The sequence below is a fragment of the Lagenorhynchus albirostris genome, chromosome 3 (genome assembly GCF_949774975.1).
Source record: "Lagenorhynchus albirostris chromosome 3, mLagAlb1.1, whole genome shotgun sequence".
NCBI lineage: Eukaryota > Metazoa > Chordata > Mammalia > Artiodactyla > Delphinidae > Lagenorhynchus > Lagenorhynchus albirostris.
Genome location: NC_083097.1, coordinates 112,007,786 through 112,025,941, shown reverse-complemented (window position 1 = coordinate 112,025,941; position 18,156 = coordinate 112,007,786). Strand labels below are relative to the sequence as shown.

At 41.4% G+C, this 18,156-nt stretch overlaps 1 protein-coding gene across 1 annotated transcript in view; it reads right to left on the bottom strand.

The window, feature by feature from the left end:
- CATSPER3 (cation channel sperm associated 3) overlaps nt 1-18,156 on the bottom strand; it is a 46,648-nt gene that overhangs the window by 14,836 nt on the left and 13,656 nt on the right. The window contains exon 4 of the mRNA XM_060146251.1: nt 4,629-4,868. Within this exon, the coding sequence (XP_060002234.1) occupies nt 4,629-4,868 (240 nt within the window). The remainder of the gene's footprint in view (nt 1-4,628; nt 4,869-18,156) is intronic.

Below are 18,156 nucleotides of genomic sequence, written 5' to 3'. Positions count from 1 at the left end.
CACATCAAAGGAAACCAAAAATAAGACAAAAAGACAACCCTCAGAATGGGAGAAAATATTTGGAAACGAAGCAACTGACAAAAGAATTAATCTCCAAAATATACAAGCAGCTCATGCAGCTCAATATCAAAAAAACAAACAACCCAGTCCAAAAATGGGTAGAAGCCCTAAACAGACATTTCTCCAAAAAAGATATACAGATTGCCAACAAACACATGAAAAGATGCTCAACATCACTAATCATTAGAGAAATGCAAATCAAAACCACAATGAGGTATCACCTCACACCAGTCAGAATGGCATCATCAAAAAATCTAGGAAGAATAAGTGCTGGAGAGGGTGTGGAGAAAAGGGGACCCTCCTGCACTGTTGGTGGGAATGTAAATTGATACAGCCACTATGGAGAACAGTATGGACGTTCCTTTAAAAACTAAAAATAGAATTACTATATGACCCAGCAATCCCACTACTGGGCATATACCCTGAGAAAACCATAATTCAAAAAGACACATGCACCCCAATGTTCATTGCAGCACTATTTACAATAGCCAGGACATGGAAGCAACCTAAATGTCCATTGACAGATGAATGGATAAAGAAGATGTGGCACATATATACAATGGAATATTACTCAGCCATAAAAAGGAATGAAATTGAGTTATTTGTAGTGAGGTGGATGGACCTAGAGACTGTCATACAGAGTGAAGTAACTCAAAAAGAGTAAAACAAATACCGTATGCTAAAGCATATATTTGGAATCTAGAAAAATCATACTGATGAACCTAGTGGCAGGGCAGGAATAAAGATGCAGATGTAGAGAACGGACTTGAGGACACAGTGGGGAAAGGGAGGCTGGGATGTAATGAGAGAGTAGCATGGACATATATACACTACCAAATGTATAACAGATAGCTAGTGGGAAGCAGCTGCATAGAACAGGGAGATCAGCTCGGTGCTTTGTGACAACCTAAAGGGGTGGGGTAGGGAGGGTGGGAGGGAGGCACAAGAGGGAGGGGATATGGGGATATATGTATTCATATAGCTGATTCGCTTTGTTGTACAGCAGAAACTAACACAACATTGTAAAGCAGTTATACTCTAATAAAGATGTATAAAAAAAAAAAAAGAAATCTAATCCCATGGATGTTTACCCAGATCCCCATAGGCTGGTAGCTCCTTCCCTGAGGAAGTCCTGTACTTTCTAGACCTACAGCCTGGCCCCCAGTAGGTGCCTGATTCTGAATTCCCAAATTCTTTGGGGAAGCAACTCCTAGCCCCCAGTTCAGCTGTCCTGGGCTCTGAATCACGCTAGGGCTGCCCTCCTGGCCTTGGGGCATTCTGGGCATGGAGAGGACCTCTTGTCAGGGCAGGTACTCGGGCCCTGCCGCTCTGATGGGTGGCAAGTGATGCACCCCAAAGAGGAGCAGGCAGGGAGGGAGGCGAGGCTGATGCTCTCACTTGCAGCCCAGTGTCTGAAGGTGGTTCTTCAGGCTGAAATGCAGATGAACAAGGACAGTGTGGCCCTTGGTTGCCCAGCTAACAGAGCTTCTCTGTGTGCAAAACAGCAAGGAACTATTTCTTCATGGTGCAGGTTTATTGCCATGAGGTGGAAAGCAGAATGTCATCTTAATTCATCAGGGAACAGGAGTCAAGAATGTGCCGGAGTGCCAGCTCTGGGCACTGAGCTGCAGCTCTGTTAGAGCCTCACCTAGACCTCAATGAATATAAATCAGCACAGAGGTGCAAGGCTCCACCGTTGGCACCTCCAGCTCCCCTGGCCAGCTGGCCAGGCTGGTGTACAGAGGGCATGTAATCCAGAGTCACTCTGGGGGTCCAGAGACATCCCCAAACCCACAGAAGAGCTACAACCAGGGGGTCTGATGGTTCCCCAGGGAACAACTTTTGGATACAAGGCTCTGCTTAATGACAGAAAGACCTCGGGGTCAAACATGGACTGTATGCGTATGAACATGCTGTGTTTGCGTGCCCTTGGGTGTCTGCGTGACCACATGGACCAAAGGCCACGCAGAGGCCTTCGGTCACCAAGCAAGCCAGGCTGAGCTCTGGGATAGGCCTTGGCCAGTGGGGAGGGCTGTGTGCCCTTCACTGGATCCCTGGGCTATCCCTGCCGGGCACCAAGACCCTGGCACCTCCAGGCCTTCCCCGCTGACCAGGCTGCCACAACACAATGCAGTCAGCAGGTGGCTCGTGCCCTCAGCCTCACAAGGGACAATCTGGGTCACTGCCCCTCCCCCCACTCCCCAAGATGGAAGCCCCTCCTGCCACCAGTCCTTTCTGCTTCCTCCTCCCTGCACAGCCCTGGACTTCCTTTCCCTCAGCCCACCACCATCACCACCTTCCTCTCATGACTCCCGCAGGTCTCTGGCACCTTCATTCCACAGTGATCTGTCTCCTGGCCTTCCCTGTAAACCCTCTCTTGCCTGAGGACATCGCTCCCCAGCAGCCCTCTAGAGGGAGGCTGCTCATCCCCCACTCACTTGATTCAGGAGGCCATCCCCTACTTTATCCTCGGAGCCCCAGCCTCCATGGGCAAAGCCCCTGCCTCTGGGCAGGGCCAACCTTCCACCTTCCCACACCCTGTTGCATCTTGGAATGGCTCCACCCCACCCTGCTCTCATCCTGGGGGCCTTCAGCATCTCTGTGGACATCCACCAATCCCCAGGCCTCTTCGTCCCTTGACTTCCTCATCTCCAGCGACCCTTGAATCACTTTAGGCCCCTGCTCCCTTGGTGCCCCATACCCAAAAAAATGGGCACAGCCCCCACTGTCTGATTACTCCCTCACTCCGAGGTGCCCGCCACCTGGCACTCACCTCCCAAAGAGCTCCAGTCTTCTTTCCTGTCCACCTGCCTTACTCTCATCCCTCCCTGACATAGACTCCATAGGCCAGCACCTCAGACACTCCCTTCCCCACTTCTAGGACACATTATAGGGTCTGCCTCTAGCCCACGAACAAGGGGAGTCACTCTCAAGTGTAAAAGGAGTAGTGCCATGACTCGAGGTGCACTTTAGAGATTCCTCCAGCTGCTGAGGCATTTCTGCTCCAGGGCTCTCAGTGGTGTGGGAAGCCACTGCAGGAACCCATGGAAAGGTGAATGGTGATGGAGAAAAAATGATGGCTGTTGGAGTGAAAAGATGTGAACAAGCCGAGAACTATCTAGGAGGCCAGGCTATAGGACTCTGAGAGAGAGAGCTCAAAGCCGACACTCAAACTTACGACTTGGCAGTTGACTTGACAGGACGCACCCATCCCCAACAGACAAAATACAGGAGGAGGAGCCAGGTCTTGGGATTGGAGGGTGGGGGTGGGAGGAGAGTGAAGACTTCCGGTTTAGACACGTTGAGTTTGAGGAGTATGTGAGCTATCCAGGAAGCAGTTAGGTCTGAAGTTCAAAGAAAGTAGTGTGGGCAGGTGAAGACCCCTGACAAGTGCAAAAGGTCACCCAAAGAGAATACAGAGTGGGAAGAGAAGAGAGCTCAGGACACAGTCTTGAGAAAACCACACTCATGGGCAAGGCAAAGAAAACACGCACCTGAGAAGTTATGCCTAAGAGGCTGGAGGGAAACCAGGAGAAAGCGGTGACAGGAGGCTGCTGGCAACCTCAGAGGGGCTAGTTACAGGGGAGAGGAGGGAGGAAGCCTGGACACAAATGACAGGTAAGGAAGAGGGACTGGGAGAACAGACACCCCTTCCAGGAGCCTTGCCGTGAAGAGAAGCAGGAGGATGGGACCATGCTCCCATCCTGGGAGGGGACACACACGGGTATGTGACCACGTGAGAGCAAGACCTGAATGCATGGGGTCTGCAGGAGGGGGAGCTCTTTAACATGCACCTATTCTCCACTCAGGCCTGGGGCTCCCTTGGGCTCCCTGAGTGTCGGACCTAAGCCCTAGACAGACAGACACCAGGCTGGCCTAGGGGCAACCTCTCAGCAGAACAGGCTGACACACCCTAACTTGTCAAATAGGTCCAAACCAGCCCCTTCCTGGAGAAGCACGGGTACTGACCAGAGCCAGGGCAAACATACCATGTCCAGGATGAACACCTGAGGGCACGTTTGGGGCACCTCTGAGGTTTGTTCTGAAACCTCCGAGCCAAGTAAAGACTGGCCACCCTCTGCCCTCTCAGCAGGAGCAGCACTTCCAGAGCTGCCTGAACAAGTCATGAGACCATTCCCATCAAGAGAAGCAGGAGATTTTTCAATCGTTCGGGGAAAGCAGTGAGTGGCTGAAGCCACCAAAAAGCTGGAGACTCCTGGGCATGTAGTCCAAAGGGTCTGGACCATAAGAAAATCAGTCACTTTGCAACATGGGAGAGAGGAAAAGATTAGATGGTCTTGAGTCAGACACACCTTTTGAACCTCAGCTCTAGCATCTAACTACTGAGTGACCTTGGGTCTCAATTTCTTCATCTGTAAAATGGAGCTAATACCTTTCCTAGAATCGTTTCAAGATTAAATGAGAGAACACAGGTAAACATCAACCTGTCACACAAGAGGACTCAGTCACTGCATGAGAGTAGCAGAATTATCATTTCTTCAGGAGCTGATGGGCAGACGGGCCCTATCACCTGCACTCCCAGAACCATGGCATCCCATGTCACTCACCCGGATGCCGCGGCTATAGGGGATAAGCTTGAGAATGCGCAGGGACTGTACGCCATCGGCGATGTTGAGGTAGGGGTAGTGCTTGCCCTTGATCTTGCGGAGACTGTAGGGGATGAAGATGATGATGATAATGATCACATCTAGCAGGTTGTAGCCATCCTTCCAGTAGTTGATGGGGTCCACGTAGAGCTTCATGCAGAACTCGGAGCTATAGATGGACACAAAGATGAGCTCTGAGACCTACAGGGGTGGTAAGGGTAGGAGGGTCAGACCAAGCTGCAGACCTCACCCCTGCCTGGGCCACCCCATCAGGTGTGTGTGTTGGCGGGGCGAGGGTGGGAGCGGGTGCTCCTAAGTCAGCCACAAGACAGAGAAAGCCAGGCAGAGTCCCTGGCATACAGTGGACACAATGTGCCTGATTCCCTTCTCTTTCTGTGTCTTGCCTACCCTGTGGCCCCGAGCTTAGGGCTGGGTTTGACCCAGATAGCTTGGGAATGACTGACTGACCGATGGACAGAATGACTATTGAGGCCTGGTGGGAGGTGCGTGTCAGGCAACCCGGATTTCCAAAGAGAAGATCCCAAGAGCCTTCTGGCCAACCTGAATACCCAGACTTTTGGGAAAGGAGATGAACTACTCACACATATACTTTATTTACTCTATTATCACACATACTTAAAATCAGTTAATTAATCTGCTTCTGAAGAACATTCTGCTTTTTTCCCCCACTTTTATACTTTATGAAACAATCTCATTCAAATTCTTCTCATGCATCTACAACTCCAGTGGCTTTGATTTTACCAAAAGGTACTTTTTGAGTCATCTGAGTTTTTCCTTATCATCAATGAATTCATTCATTGAGGAAGCTTTGATTAAGCATCTACCACATGCCAAGCAAGCACTGTTTCAGGCACAGGGAAATGAAACAATGAGACAGTCTCTTTTTTTTTTTTTTAGAAGTTAATTTTTTTTATTGGGAAACCAAGGTAACAAACCTAAACTTATTGAAAATGAAATCAGTAACTAAGACTCTGCAGTCCCCATCCCCAACCAGCACCAAGGCCTCTGTTTGGCCTAACCCCAGTTTCTCTCGTCCCCAAAAGAACAACCATGTGAAGAACCTGGGGTCAACCTCAGGGCACACACTGCAACTCCCTCTACCCCACCCTCAACTGACACACACAGCCTGGATCAGCAGGCTGGGTCTAGGCCCAAGGAGGGAATAGTGAGGTTTCCTGGGTGGCAGGGAATCCCACCCCAACCTGGTCAAAATCCCAAGTTAGGAAAGGAAGACAGAAGGGAGACTGGCTTGCCCACCCACTCCCCTCCCCTCAGTCCCCCCAGACAACAGGCTCACATCCCTGATCAGTAACACTGTGATTCTGAAGTGTCAGTAGGGCTCCCAGTGGCTTCACCAGATTACTGCAAAGGGCCCAGGGGAGGGGGCAGGCATTTACCCTGCCACCTGTTCAGTATTAGCCAGCCAAGCTGCTGCCTTCAGCTTGTGCTGTGGCCCCTCTCCCCTGTAGACACCCACGGCTGGGGACCAGGCCTCCTGCCAGAGAGAAATGAGTCCAGGAGGCCCTTGCTTCCCCAGCCAGGGAGGAAGGATGGCCTGGGAAGCCTGGGACGGCTACACCAGCTTCTTGGCTTCCAAGAAGCTCTTGGGATGTCGCATCTGCCCGACGCCAATGGCTACGAGAATGAGGGTCTGCAGGATAGATCACCACAGCATGCCCAGGAAGCTGACGGTCTAGTAGGGGAGACGGAAATGAATGTTTAGACAAATACATACGTAACATCAGACAGGAAGGAAAGTGAAACAGCCAAAGGGGAGAGAGGGGCTGGCCAGGGTGGGGAGGGGCAGGCATGGCAGCTACTTTAGAAAAGGTGCTGAGTGGAGGCCTTGCTAAAGCCAGGGATGGAGCCATAATAAAAACTGGGAGACTGCTCCCCAATGGCGAGTACAAGGGCCTTAAGGGGAGCAAGGAACAGCAAAGCCAGAAAGGGGTGAGCAGAGCAGGAGATGCAGTTGGAGGGGCGGGCCATGTAGGGAGGGCCTTGTAGGCCTGGTGAGGGCTGTGAACTTTAACCTCAGCCTTGGAGGAGTTTGAGCAAGGGAGTGATGTGAACTGATTTACATTTTAAAGAGATCTCCGTGGAAAAGAGACCGTGGGGGAACTGGCAGGAGTAGCAACTGGGAGGCAAGTTAGGGAGGAGGCGCTAGATAGTAGAAGAACCATCATCCAGGCAAGAGACGAGGTTAGATTGTATTGGAGTGGGGGACAGTGTGGAGCTGAAGAGAAGAGGACAGATTCCGGAAGTATTTTGTGGGCAGTGATGACAGGACTTGCTGATGGACTCAGGGGTGCACAGGGTAGAGAGAAGGCAAGGAAGACTCTAGTGCTTCACACAGAGCAACTGGGTAAACGCCGATACCTTTAACTGAGATGAGTTTGGGGTGGGGTGAAGGGGGGCTAGAGAGAGTTTCTATTTCCATTTCTAGAGGGAAATAGAAAAGGTTTTGAGATACACCACCTTTTAAATATGTCAGATGCTGTCACTGGAAATTGTAACTCAAGCCACAACTATCCCTTTGGAAAACATGAGGGCAGCTGGTGGTGTTATTTGTCCTGTATACTTATATTTGTGGTCACCACATGGCAACCATTTACATACACTTTTATGTTTGTTAACTACAATGAAACATTTAATATACACAAAAAGGTATAAAGAATAATATAATGAACAACCATATACCACCACCCAGCTTAAGAAATAAAATATTACCATTACAGGCAGAGCCTCATATCCATCAGATCCCCTTCCCTTCCCACAAAAGTAATCCTGTTTTAAATCTGGAGTATGTCTTGCTCGTGTGTTTTATACTTTTACCACATATGTATCCCTAAAAGTACATAGTATGGTTTTGCATTTTTTATACACTACATAAATTGCATATACATTACAGTATTCTTTGGGCGATTTTTTTTCATTTAAAATTATAAGATTCATCCATGTTGATATACGTAAACCTAGTTTAGTGTTTCACCACTATTTAGCAATTCCACTTATGAAAATACTATAATTTCTTTATCCAGTTACCCATTGAGTGATATTTAGCTTCTTTGTAATTTTTTACTACTGCAAAGAGTACAAAAAGTTTGAGTCAGGTTGCGGGGCCATTTAAAAAGTGGACTTAAGGTCCTTTGCCCCTGGGCCCTCTCCCCAACCAGATCGTGGGCAAGATGGCTGGGTGTGCAGCATCCTCGAACCCATGAGCAGTTCCTCCGTGCCCCTAGGGACCCCAGCCCCTGCCACAGCAGATTCTGAGCACCCCTTGGGCTCCCAGCTGCTGGGCCGCCAGCACCAACTTCTGGAGCACCCGAAAGGGAATTCTCCTGTTTGCTAAGATGCTATTGTGCCTGGTGATTCTGACCTGCCTTGACTGCTGATTGAGATGATCTTTGCTGCTATATTCTTTATCATCTATGTGTGTTACCTGCACACCGAGATATAGGCTATCAACTGGCCTTGGAGTGATTTCTTCCAAACCCACACAGTGGTCATCCTCTACCTGATCACCTCAACCGTTGTCCTTGTTGAGAGAAGAAACCACTCCAAAATCATCACAGGAGTACTGGGTCTAATTGCTGGGTGCCTACGTGGCCATGATGCCCACGTTACCTTCCCCTTGCGGCAGCAGACACAGCTGCCCCACTAACCCTGCAGATTGCCAGCTGTAGTTGAACTCCCTTCATTTCTCTCTGAAACCTGCAAATAACACCTCCATCAAAATAACTCTCTGCGCTTACAACACTCCCAACCAGCTCGTATTCCCATGTTTTACTGTACACAGGTGTAGTTTTTCTCCGTTACATACCTAGGAGTGGAATTACCTGATTGTAGAATATGAGCATCTTCAGCTTCACTGGATTTTGCCAAATTGTTTTCTGAAGCTATTGTACTAATTTACTTTAATATCAATGATGCTCCTTTTTTTTTAATTTCTATTGGAGTATAGTTGTTTCACAATGTTATGTTAGTTTCTGCTGTACAGCAAAGTGAATGTTATATGTATACATGTAGCCCCTCTTTTTTAGATTTCCTTCCCATTTAGGTCACCAGAGCATTGAGTAGAATTCCCTGTGCTATACAGTAGATTCTCATTAGTTACCTATTTTATACATAGTAGTATATATATATGTCTATCCCAATCTCCCAATTCATTCCTCCACCACCCTCCCCGCCTTGGTATCCATAAGTTTGTTCTCTACATCTGTGTCTCTATTTCTGCTTTGCAAATAAGTTCATTTGTACCATTTTTCTAGATTCCACATGTAAGCGATATTATACGATATTTGTTTTTCTCTTTCTGACTTACTTCTGAACAATGCTTTTTTTTTTTTTTAACATCCTTACCAATACTTCCTACTGTTGGACTTCTTAATTTTTGTCAATCTGATGAATATGAAATGGTATCTTATTTTTCAGTTTGTCATTTCTCTAATTATTAATGAAGTTGGGCATCTTTTTATATGTTTAAATTGTAAATTGCCTGTTCCTAATCTGTTGCCAAATTTTCTGCTAGATTGTTTTGTCTTTTTCTTATTGATTTGGAAGACAATATATCACATACTTTGAATCCTAAGCCTTTACCTGTTATATGTGTTTCAAATAGCATCTCCTACAGTGACTTATCTTTTCACCTCTTTAATGATCTTTTGATGAATAGAAATTTAAAGTTTTAATGGAATCAAATTAAGCAAACTTTTTCTCCATGGCTTATTTATTTCATACCTTAAGATACCTTTCCCTTCTGAGATCATATAAATCTATATTTTCTTCTAAAAATTGAAAGTTTCACTTTTCAAGTTAGGTCTTTAGCTGTGTATGCTGGAAGGTAGAGATCCAATTGTGTTTTTTCTTTCCACATACTGTTTAATGAAGAATTTATCTTCCACCACTCATTTGCAGTGCCATCTGACAGGGGTCAGGTTTTCATACAAGCCAGGTCTGTTTCTGAGCCCTCTATCCTGTTCCATTGGTCTATCTGTCTATCCACGCATCATCACCCTGCTTTAATTACTGCAGCATTATAGGAAGTCTTATTACCTGGTAAGTCAAGACTTCTCCCCTTTTCACTTTCAAAACCATCTTGGTTTTTATATTTCATTCTTTTATCTAAATTTTAGCATCAGCTTTTGGCAACCCATAAAAAAATCCTGCCAGACTTCTTATTGGAATTTCATTGATATAATAGCTTAATTAGGGAAGATTGCATCTTGAAGAAACTAAGTCTTTCTATGCATGATCTGATATACCCTTCCATTTCTTTGTCTTCTTTAATGACCTTTATAGATTTTTTCCTCCTTAAAAATCACCCAAGATTTTATTAGCTTTGCCTCCAAGTACTTTTTGTATTTTATTAGAAGTGCTATCATTTTTGTTGCTGACATATTAAATATATTTTATTTATTAATCACATATCCACCAAGTTTGCTGGACTTTATTATTTATTAACTTTATTAATTGTATTAACTTCATTAATTAATAATTCTTCCAGATTCTTTTGGAATTTCTATACAGGAATCATAACACCTGTGAATAATGACAGTCTTTTAAAACTTTCTTTCTAATCCGTAATGTTTTTTATTCCTTTTCCTTGTATTATACATTGGCTAAGACGCTAATACAAATCTTGTCAATAATAACTGGCCTACACCTTTAAAGGGAACACTGTTACAGTTTCACCTCTGAGTGTGAATTTTGATGTAGGTTTTTCATCGGTACTCTTAATCACTTAAAACAAATCCTTTCTACTCCTAGTTTGCTAAATTTTTATCATGAAAGATATTCATGATAAACATTTTTCTACATCTCTTAAAGTGATTTTATTGGAGTTTTTTACTCATTTAATATTTTAAGCTGGTTAATAAAATTTCTACATTTTTCTAATATTCACATTCCTGGAAAACCCCAACTTGGCAATGCTATATTACCTTCTTCATATATTTTTTAAAATTCAGTTTCCTAATATTCTGTTTGGGATTTTTATGTCCAAGCTCATGATACTGGGTGTAATTTTCCTTTTTCATATGGTCATTGTCTAGTTTTGTTTTGGCATGACGGATATACAGTTGTCCCTTGGTATTCCCAGGGGATTGGTTCCAGGACCTCACCCCCCATGGATACCAAAATCCAAGGATGCTCAAGTCCCTTATATAAAAAGGCATAGTATTTGTATATAACCTATGTACATCCTCCCCACGTACTTTAAATCATCTCTAGATTACTTATAGTACTATACTTGACCTTAGCCAAAAGGCCGAGAAGCGATCTAGATTATATATAGTAATCTAATACTAATACAACATAAATGCTATCTAAATAGTGGTAAATACAATGTAAGTTCTATGTAAATAGTTGCCAGGCAAGCAGCAAATTCAAATTTTGCTTTTTGAAATTTTCTGTAATTTTTTTTCTTAGAATACTTTTGATCCCTGGTTGGTTGAATCCATGGATTTGGAAACCACGATACACAGGGCCAACGGTACTGGCTTAACGAAATTAACTGTCTGTGGGCGGGGCAGATATGCTCATTTATCTAATCACTAAAAGCGTTTTGTATGTTTGGAATTATATCTTCCATGAATGTAAAACCATCTGGTTCAAGTTACTTTTTTTTTGTTTTAGGAGATGGAAAATTTTCACTACTAATCCAATGTTTTATAAACACTAAAGGACATATATGAACACATATTTTTTCAAGTATTTCCTTTTTTATTGAGAGTTTTGTAATTTTTTTCTAGAAAATTATCTTATTTCAGCTAGGTTTTCAAATTTATTGCCATAAAATTATTAGATTTCTGACATCTATTGTAAATAGTGGTAAATGCAATTTCTCTTTTTAATCCCTAACATGATTCAGGGCTTCACTGACAACTTATCATGATTGTCTCATCAAGAAAGTTATTTTATAATTATTTTCTAAGATCTAACTTTTGGCTTTGTTGATCCCTTTGTGTTGAATCTTTGTTTTCCATTTCATTAATTTTTGCTCTTACCTATTTCCTTTTTTTTTTTCATTTTAACATCTTTATTGGGGTATAATTGCTTTACAATGGTATGTTAGTTTCAGTTTCACAACAAAATGAATCAGTTATATATATACATATGTTCCCATATCTCTTCCCGCTTGCGTCTCCCTCCCTCCCACCCTCCCTATCCCACCCCTCCAGGCGGTCACAAAGCACCGAGCTGATCTCCCTGTGCTATGTGGCTGCTTCCCACTAGCTATCTACCTTACGTTTGGTAGTGTATATATGTCCATGCCTCTCTCTCGCTTTGTCACAGTTCACCCTTACCCCTCCCCATAGCCTCAAGTCCATTCTCTAGTAAGTCTGTGTCTTTATTCCTGTTTCATCCCTAGGTTTTCCATGACATTTTTTTCTTAAATTCCATATATATGTGTTAGCATACGGTATTTGTCTCTCTCTTTCTGACTTACTTCACTCTGTATGACAGACTCTAGGTCTATCCACCTCATTACAAATAGCTCAATTTCATTTCTTTTTATGGCTGAGTAATATTCCATTGTATATATGTGCCACATCTTCTTTATCCATTCATCCGATGATGGACTCTTAGGTTGTTTCTACTTTCCTTTTTTTTTTTTTCCTTTACTTTTCCTTCCTTTTTCTCCCTTTGGATTTTATTCTGTTGCTCTTTTCCAACAGGTCAGCTCAATAATTTTTAAAATTGAGATATAATTCATGTACCATAAAATTCATCATTTTAAAGTGTAGAATTCAGTAGGGAGGGGGTTCATTTTGAGTATTTATTATCTTTAGGTTTTGATTGTGGTAAAATATACATACCATGAAATTGATCATTTTAAAGCATTTTTAGGTATACAATTAATTCAGTAGTATTAAGTATTCACGTTATTACACAATTATCCCCACTATCCACTCCAAGAACTATTTCACTATCCTAAACAAAAACTCTGTATCTAATAAACAATAATTCCCATCCTCCTCTCTAGCCATCTCATAGTAAACTCTATTCTACTTTCTGTATGAATTTGCCTATTCTAGGTACTTCATATAAGTGCAACCATATAATTTTTGCCCTTTGTGTGTCTGGTTTATATATCACTCAGCATGATGCTTTCAAGGTTCACCCCCATTGTAGCATGTATCACAATTCCATTCCTTTTTAGGGCTGAATAATATTCCATTTTATGAATATACCAAATCTTCTTTATCCATTCACTGGTTGATGGATACATGGGTTGCTCCCACCTTTTGGCTATTGAGAATAATGCTGCTATGAACATTGCTGTGTGACTATCTGTATTAGTCCCTGTTTTCGATTTTTGGGGGTATACACCTGGAAGTGGAATTCCTGGATCATATGGTAATTCTATGATTAACTTTTTGAGGAAATACCAAAATATTTTCTATAGTGGCTGCATGATTTCACATTCCAATCAGCAATGCACAAGGGTTCTAATTTCTCCACATCCTCATCAACACCTGTTATTTTCCTTTTTTTTTTTTTTTTTTGCGGTATGCGGGCCTCTCACTGTTGTGGCCTCTCCCGTCACGGAGCACAGGCTCCGGACACGCAGGCTCAGCAGCCATGGCTCACGGGCCCAGCCACTCCGTGGCATGTGGGATCTTCCTGGACCGGGGCACGAACCCATGTCCCCTGCATCAGCAGGCGGACTCTCAACCACTGCGCCACCTGGGAAGCCCTATTTTCCATTTTATGGGGAGAGGGGTTTTGTTTGTTTTTATACTAGCTATCCTAATGGGTGTGAAGTTGTATCTCATTGTGGTTTTGATTTGCATTTTGCATTCTGATGACTAGTGATGCTGAACATCTTTTCATGCACTTACTGGTCATTTGTATGTCTGCTTTGGAGAAATGTCTATTCAAGTCCTTTGCCTGTTTTTGAATTGGGTTTTTGTTGTTGTTGTTGAGTTGTGGAAATTCTTTATATGTTCTAGATATTAATCCCTTACCAGATATATAATTTGCAAATATTTTCTCCTATTCTGTGGGTCATATGTTCACTCTCTTGATTGTATCCTTAGATTCACAAATGTTTTTAATTTTGATGAAGTCCAATTTATCTATTTTTTCTTTTGTTTCCTGTGCTTTTAATGTCATATCTAAGAGTCCATTGCCAAATCCAAGGTCATAAAGATTTACCCCTATGTTTTCTTCTAAGAGTTTCTTCTAGTTTATATATTTTGGATTTTGATCCATTTTCAGTTAATTTTTGTGTGGGTGTGGCTGCGTTGGGTCTTCGTTGCTGCACATGGGCTTTCTCTAGGTGCGGCAAATGGGGGCTACTCTTCATTGAAGTTTGAGGGCTTCTCATTGCAGTGGCTTTTCTTGTTGCAGAGCACGGGCTCCAGGCACACAGGCTTCAGTAGATGTGGCACCTGGGCTCAGTAGTTGTGGCTTGAGGGCTCTAGAGAGCAGGCTCTGTAGTTGTGGTGCACGGGCTTACTTGCTCCATGGCACGTGGGATCTTCCTGGACCAGGGATTGAACCTGTGTCCCCAGCATTGGTAGACAGATTCTTAACCACTGCACCACCAGGGAAGTCCAAAGTTAATTTTTATATATGGTGTGAGGCAGGGGTCTAACTTTACTCTTTTGCATGCGGATATCAAGTTGTCCTACCACCATTTGATGAAAAGATTATTTTTCTCCCCCTGAAAAGTCTTGGCACCCTTGTCAAAAGTCAATTGGCCATAGATATTTGGATTTATTTCTAGAATCTCAATTCTATTCCATAGGTCTATGTCTGTCCTTATGTGAGTACCACACTCTTTTCATTATTGTATCTTTGTAGTAAGTTTTGAAGTCAGAAAGTGCAAGTCCTCCAACTTTGTTCTTCATTTTCAATGTTGTCTTGGCTATTCACATTCATATGAATTTAAGGATGTGCTTTTCAATTTCTTTTTTGTGAAGGCTGTTGAAATTTTGATAGGGATTGAATTGAATTTGTAGATCACTTTGGATAGTCCTCTTAACAGTTTTGTAATCCATGAATATAGGATGTCTTTACATTTATTTAGGTCTTATTTAATTTCTTTCAGCAAAGTTGTATAATTTTCAGTATACACATCTCTCATCTCCTTGGCTAAATTTATTCCTAGGTATTTTATTATTTTGAATGCTACTATAAATGGAATTTTCTTAATTTCCTTTTCAGATTGTTCATATTAGTGTATAGAAATACAACTAATTTTTGTTGTTAATCTTGTATCCTGCAACTGTGCTGAATTCATTTAATAGCTCTAATAGTTGAGTTTGTATATGTGTGTATTCTTTAGGATTTTCTAAGATCAAGTCATAAGATCAAGTCATCTACAAATAAAGATAATTTCGGTTCTTCCTTTCCAATTTGGATAAATTTTAACTCTTTTTCTTGCCTAAATGCTCTGGCTAGAACTTCCAGTACAATGTTGAATAATGGTGAAAGCAGGCATCTGTCTTATTCCTTATCTTAGGGGAAAGATTTTCAGTCTTTCACCACTGGGTGTGATGTTAGTTGTGGATTTCTTCATAATTACCCATTATCAAGTCAAGAAATTTTCCTTCTATTTCTAGTTCAAATTGTTTGTTTGTTTGGTTTTTTAATCATGAAAGGGTATTGGATTTTGCCAAATGCTTTTTCAGCATCTACTGAGATAATTATATCAATTGTTTCCTTCATTCTATTGATGTACTACATTCGTTGATTTTTTTCTGTGTTGAACCACCCTTGCATTCCTGGGATAAATCCCACTTGGTCATGGTGTATAATCTTTTTAAGCATGCTGCTGGGTTCAGATGTAAGTATCTCAACTATTATTGCACCTATATTCATAAGGGATGTTGGTCTCTAGCTTTCTTGTGATGTCTTTGGCTTTGGTCTCAGGGTAATGTTGGCCTCACAGAATGAATTCAGAAATATTCCCTCCTTTTCTATTTTTGGAAGAGTTTGAGAAGGATTGGCATTCAATCTTTTTAAAATGCAGGGTAAAATTAACTAGTGAAGACATGTGGTCCTGTGCATTGCTTTGTTGGGAGGTTTTTTGATTAGTGATTCTCTCTCTTTATTTACAGGTCTGTTTCAGTATGTCTGTTTTCTATTTCTTCTTGAGTCAGGTTGGTAGTTGGTATGCTTCCAGGATTTTGTCCATTTCATCTAGGTTATCTAATTTGTTGGTGTACAAAGTGTTCACAGTATTCTGCTATAAAACTTTTCTTTTCTATAAGGTCATTTGTAATGTCCCAACTTTCATTTCTGTTATTAGTAATTTAAGTCTTCTTTTTCTTAGTCAATCTAACTAAAGGCTTATGAATTTTGTTGATCTTTTCAAAGAACTGAATTTTTATTTTATTGACTTTTCTCTATTATTTCTCTATCTTGTTTCTCACTCTAATCTTTTTCGTTTCCTTTCTTCTGCTAGTTTTGGGTATAGTTTGTTCCTCTTTTTCTAGTTCCTTAAGGTGTAAAATTAGGTTATTAATTTGAGATCTTTCTTCTTTTCTAATGCAGGCACTTACAAGTATAAATATCACTCTGAGCACTGCTTCTGTTGCAACCTATAAGTTTCATTATGTTATATTTTCATGTTCATTTGTCTTAAAGTATTTTCTAAATTCCTTTGTGATTCCTTCTTTGACCTATTGGTTATTTAAGAATGTGTTGTTTAATTTCCATATATTTGGAAATTTTCCAGTTTTCCTGCTGTTGCTGATTTTTAGTTTTACTCCATAGTTGTCAGAAAAATACTCTGTATGATTTCAATAGTTTTTAATTTACTGAGACTTGTTTTGTTGCCTAACATATGGTCTATCCTGTAGAATGCTCCATAGGTACTTGAGAAAAACTATTATATCTTATTGATGAACTGACCCTATTGTCAATACATAATGTCCTTCTTTGTCTCTTGTAACATTTTACTTTAATGTCTATTTTGTCTGATATGAGTATACCCAACCCAGCTCTCTTTTGGTTTCTATTTGCATGGAATACCTTCTTGCATTTTTCACTTTCAACCTATTTGTATCTGGATCTCAAGTGAATCTCTTGTAGACAGCATATATTTGGATTTTTTAAAGAATCAATTCTGTCTTAATTGGACAGTTTAATTCATTTATATTTAAAGTAATTACTGATGAGGAAGAAACTACTCCTGCCATTTTGCTGTTTGTTTAATATATGTCACATCTTTTTTGTTCCTCAGTTCCTCCATTACTGCTTTCTTTGGTGTTTTAGGGGTTTTTTTGTAGTGTACCATTTTGATTCTTTTCTCATTTCTTTTTCTGCATTTTTAAAGTTATTTTCTTGGTGGTTACCCTTGAGATTACAATCAACCTCTTAAATGTACAACAATCCATTTTTAACTAATACCACCTTAGCTTCAATAGTATATTAACAATTCTGTTCCTACACAGCTCCATCCCCCTCTTCATGTTTCTGTTGTCACAAAATACATCTGAATACACTGAGTGCCCATTAACTATATAATTATTGTTTTGTGCATTCATATTTTAAACCATACAGACAAAGAAGGGAGCTACGAACCCAAAATACAATACTGGCTTTTATATTCACCTATGTAGTTACATTTATCAGTGTTCTTTATCTTGTCATAGGGCTTAAGGTACTATCTAGTTTCATTTCCACCTAAAGGACTATCTTTAGCATTTCTTGTAGCACAGGTCTACCAGAAGCAAACTCCCTCAGCTTTTGTCTATCTGGAAATATCTTAATTTCTTTGGCATTTTTTGAAGGATAGTTTTGCTAGATATAGAATTCTTGGTTGACAATATTTTTCTTTCAGTACTTTAAATATGTCATTTCACTGCCACTGTCCTCGTAGTTTCTGAGGAGAAATCAGCTGTTAATCTTATGGAGGATTCCTTATATGTAACAAGTTGCTTCTCTCTTGCTGCTTTCAGGATTCTGTCTTTGACTTTTGATAGCTTGATTATAATGTGTCTCAGTGTGGATCTCTTTGTTTCTCCTTCTTGGAATTCACTGAGCTTCTTGGATGTATATATTCTTTATCAAATTTGCAAGGTTTTGGGCGATTATTTCATCAAATATTCGTTCTTCCTCTTTCTCTCTCTCCTCTCCTTCTGGAATGCGTGTGTATGTTAATATGCTTGATGGCGCCCCTCAAGTTTCTTAGACTCTGTTCATTTTCATCATTCTTTTTTCTTTCTGCTCCTCAGGCTGAATAAGTCCAAGTGATTTGCCTTCAAGTTCACTGATTATTTCTTCTGGGTGCTCAAATCTGCTCTTGAACCCTCTAGTGAATTTTTTAATTATTATATTTTTAGCTCCAGAATTTGTTTCATTCCTTTTTATAATTTCTATTTACTGATATATTCTATTTCCTGAAACACTGTTCTCCTGGTTACCTTTAGGTCTTTGCCTGTGGTTTCCTTTAGGTCTCTGAGCATATTTTACATAATTGACTTTAAGTCTCTGTCTAGTAATTCCCATT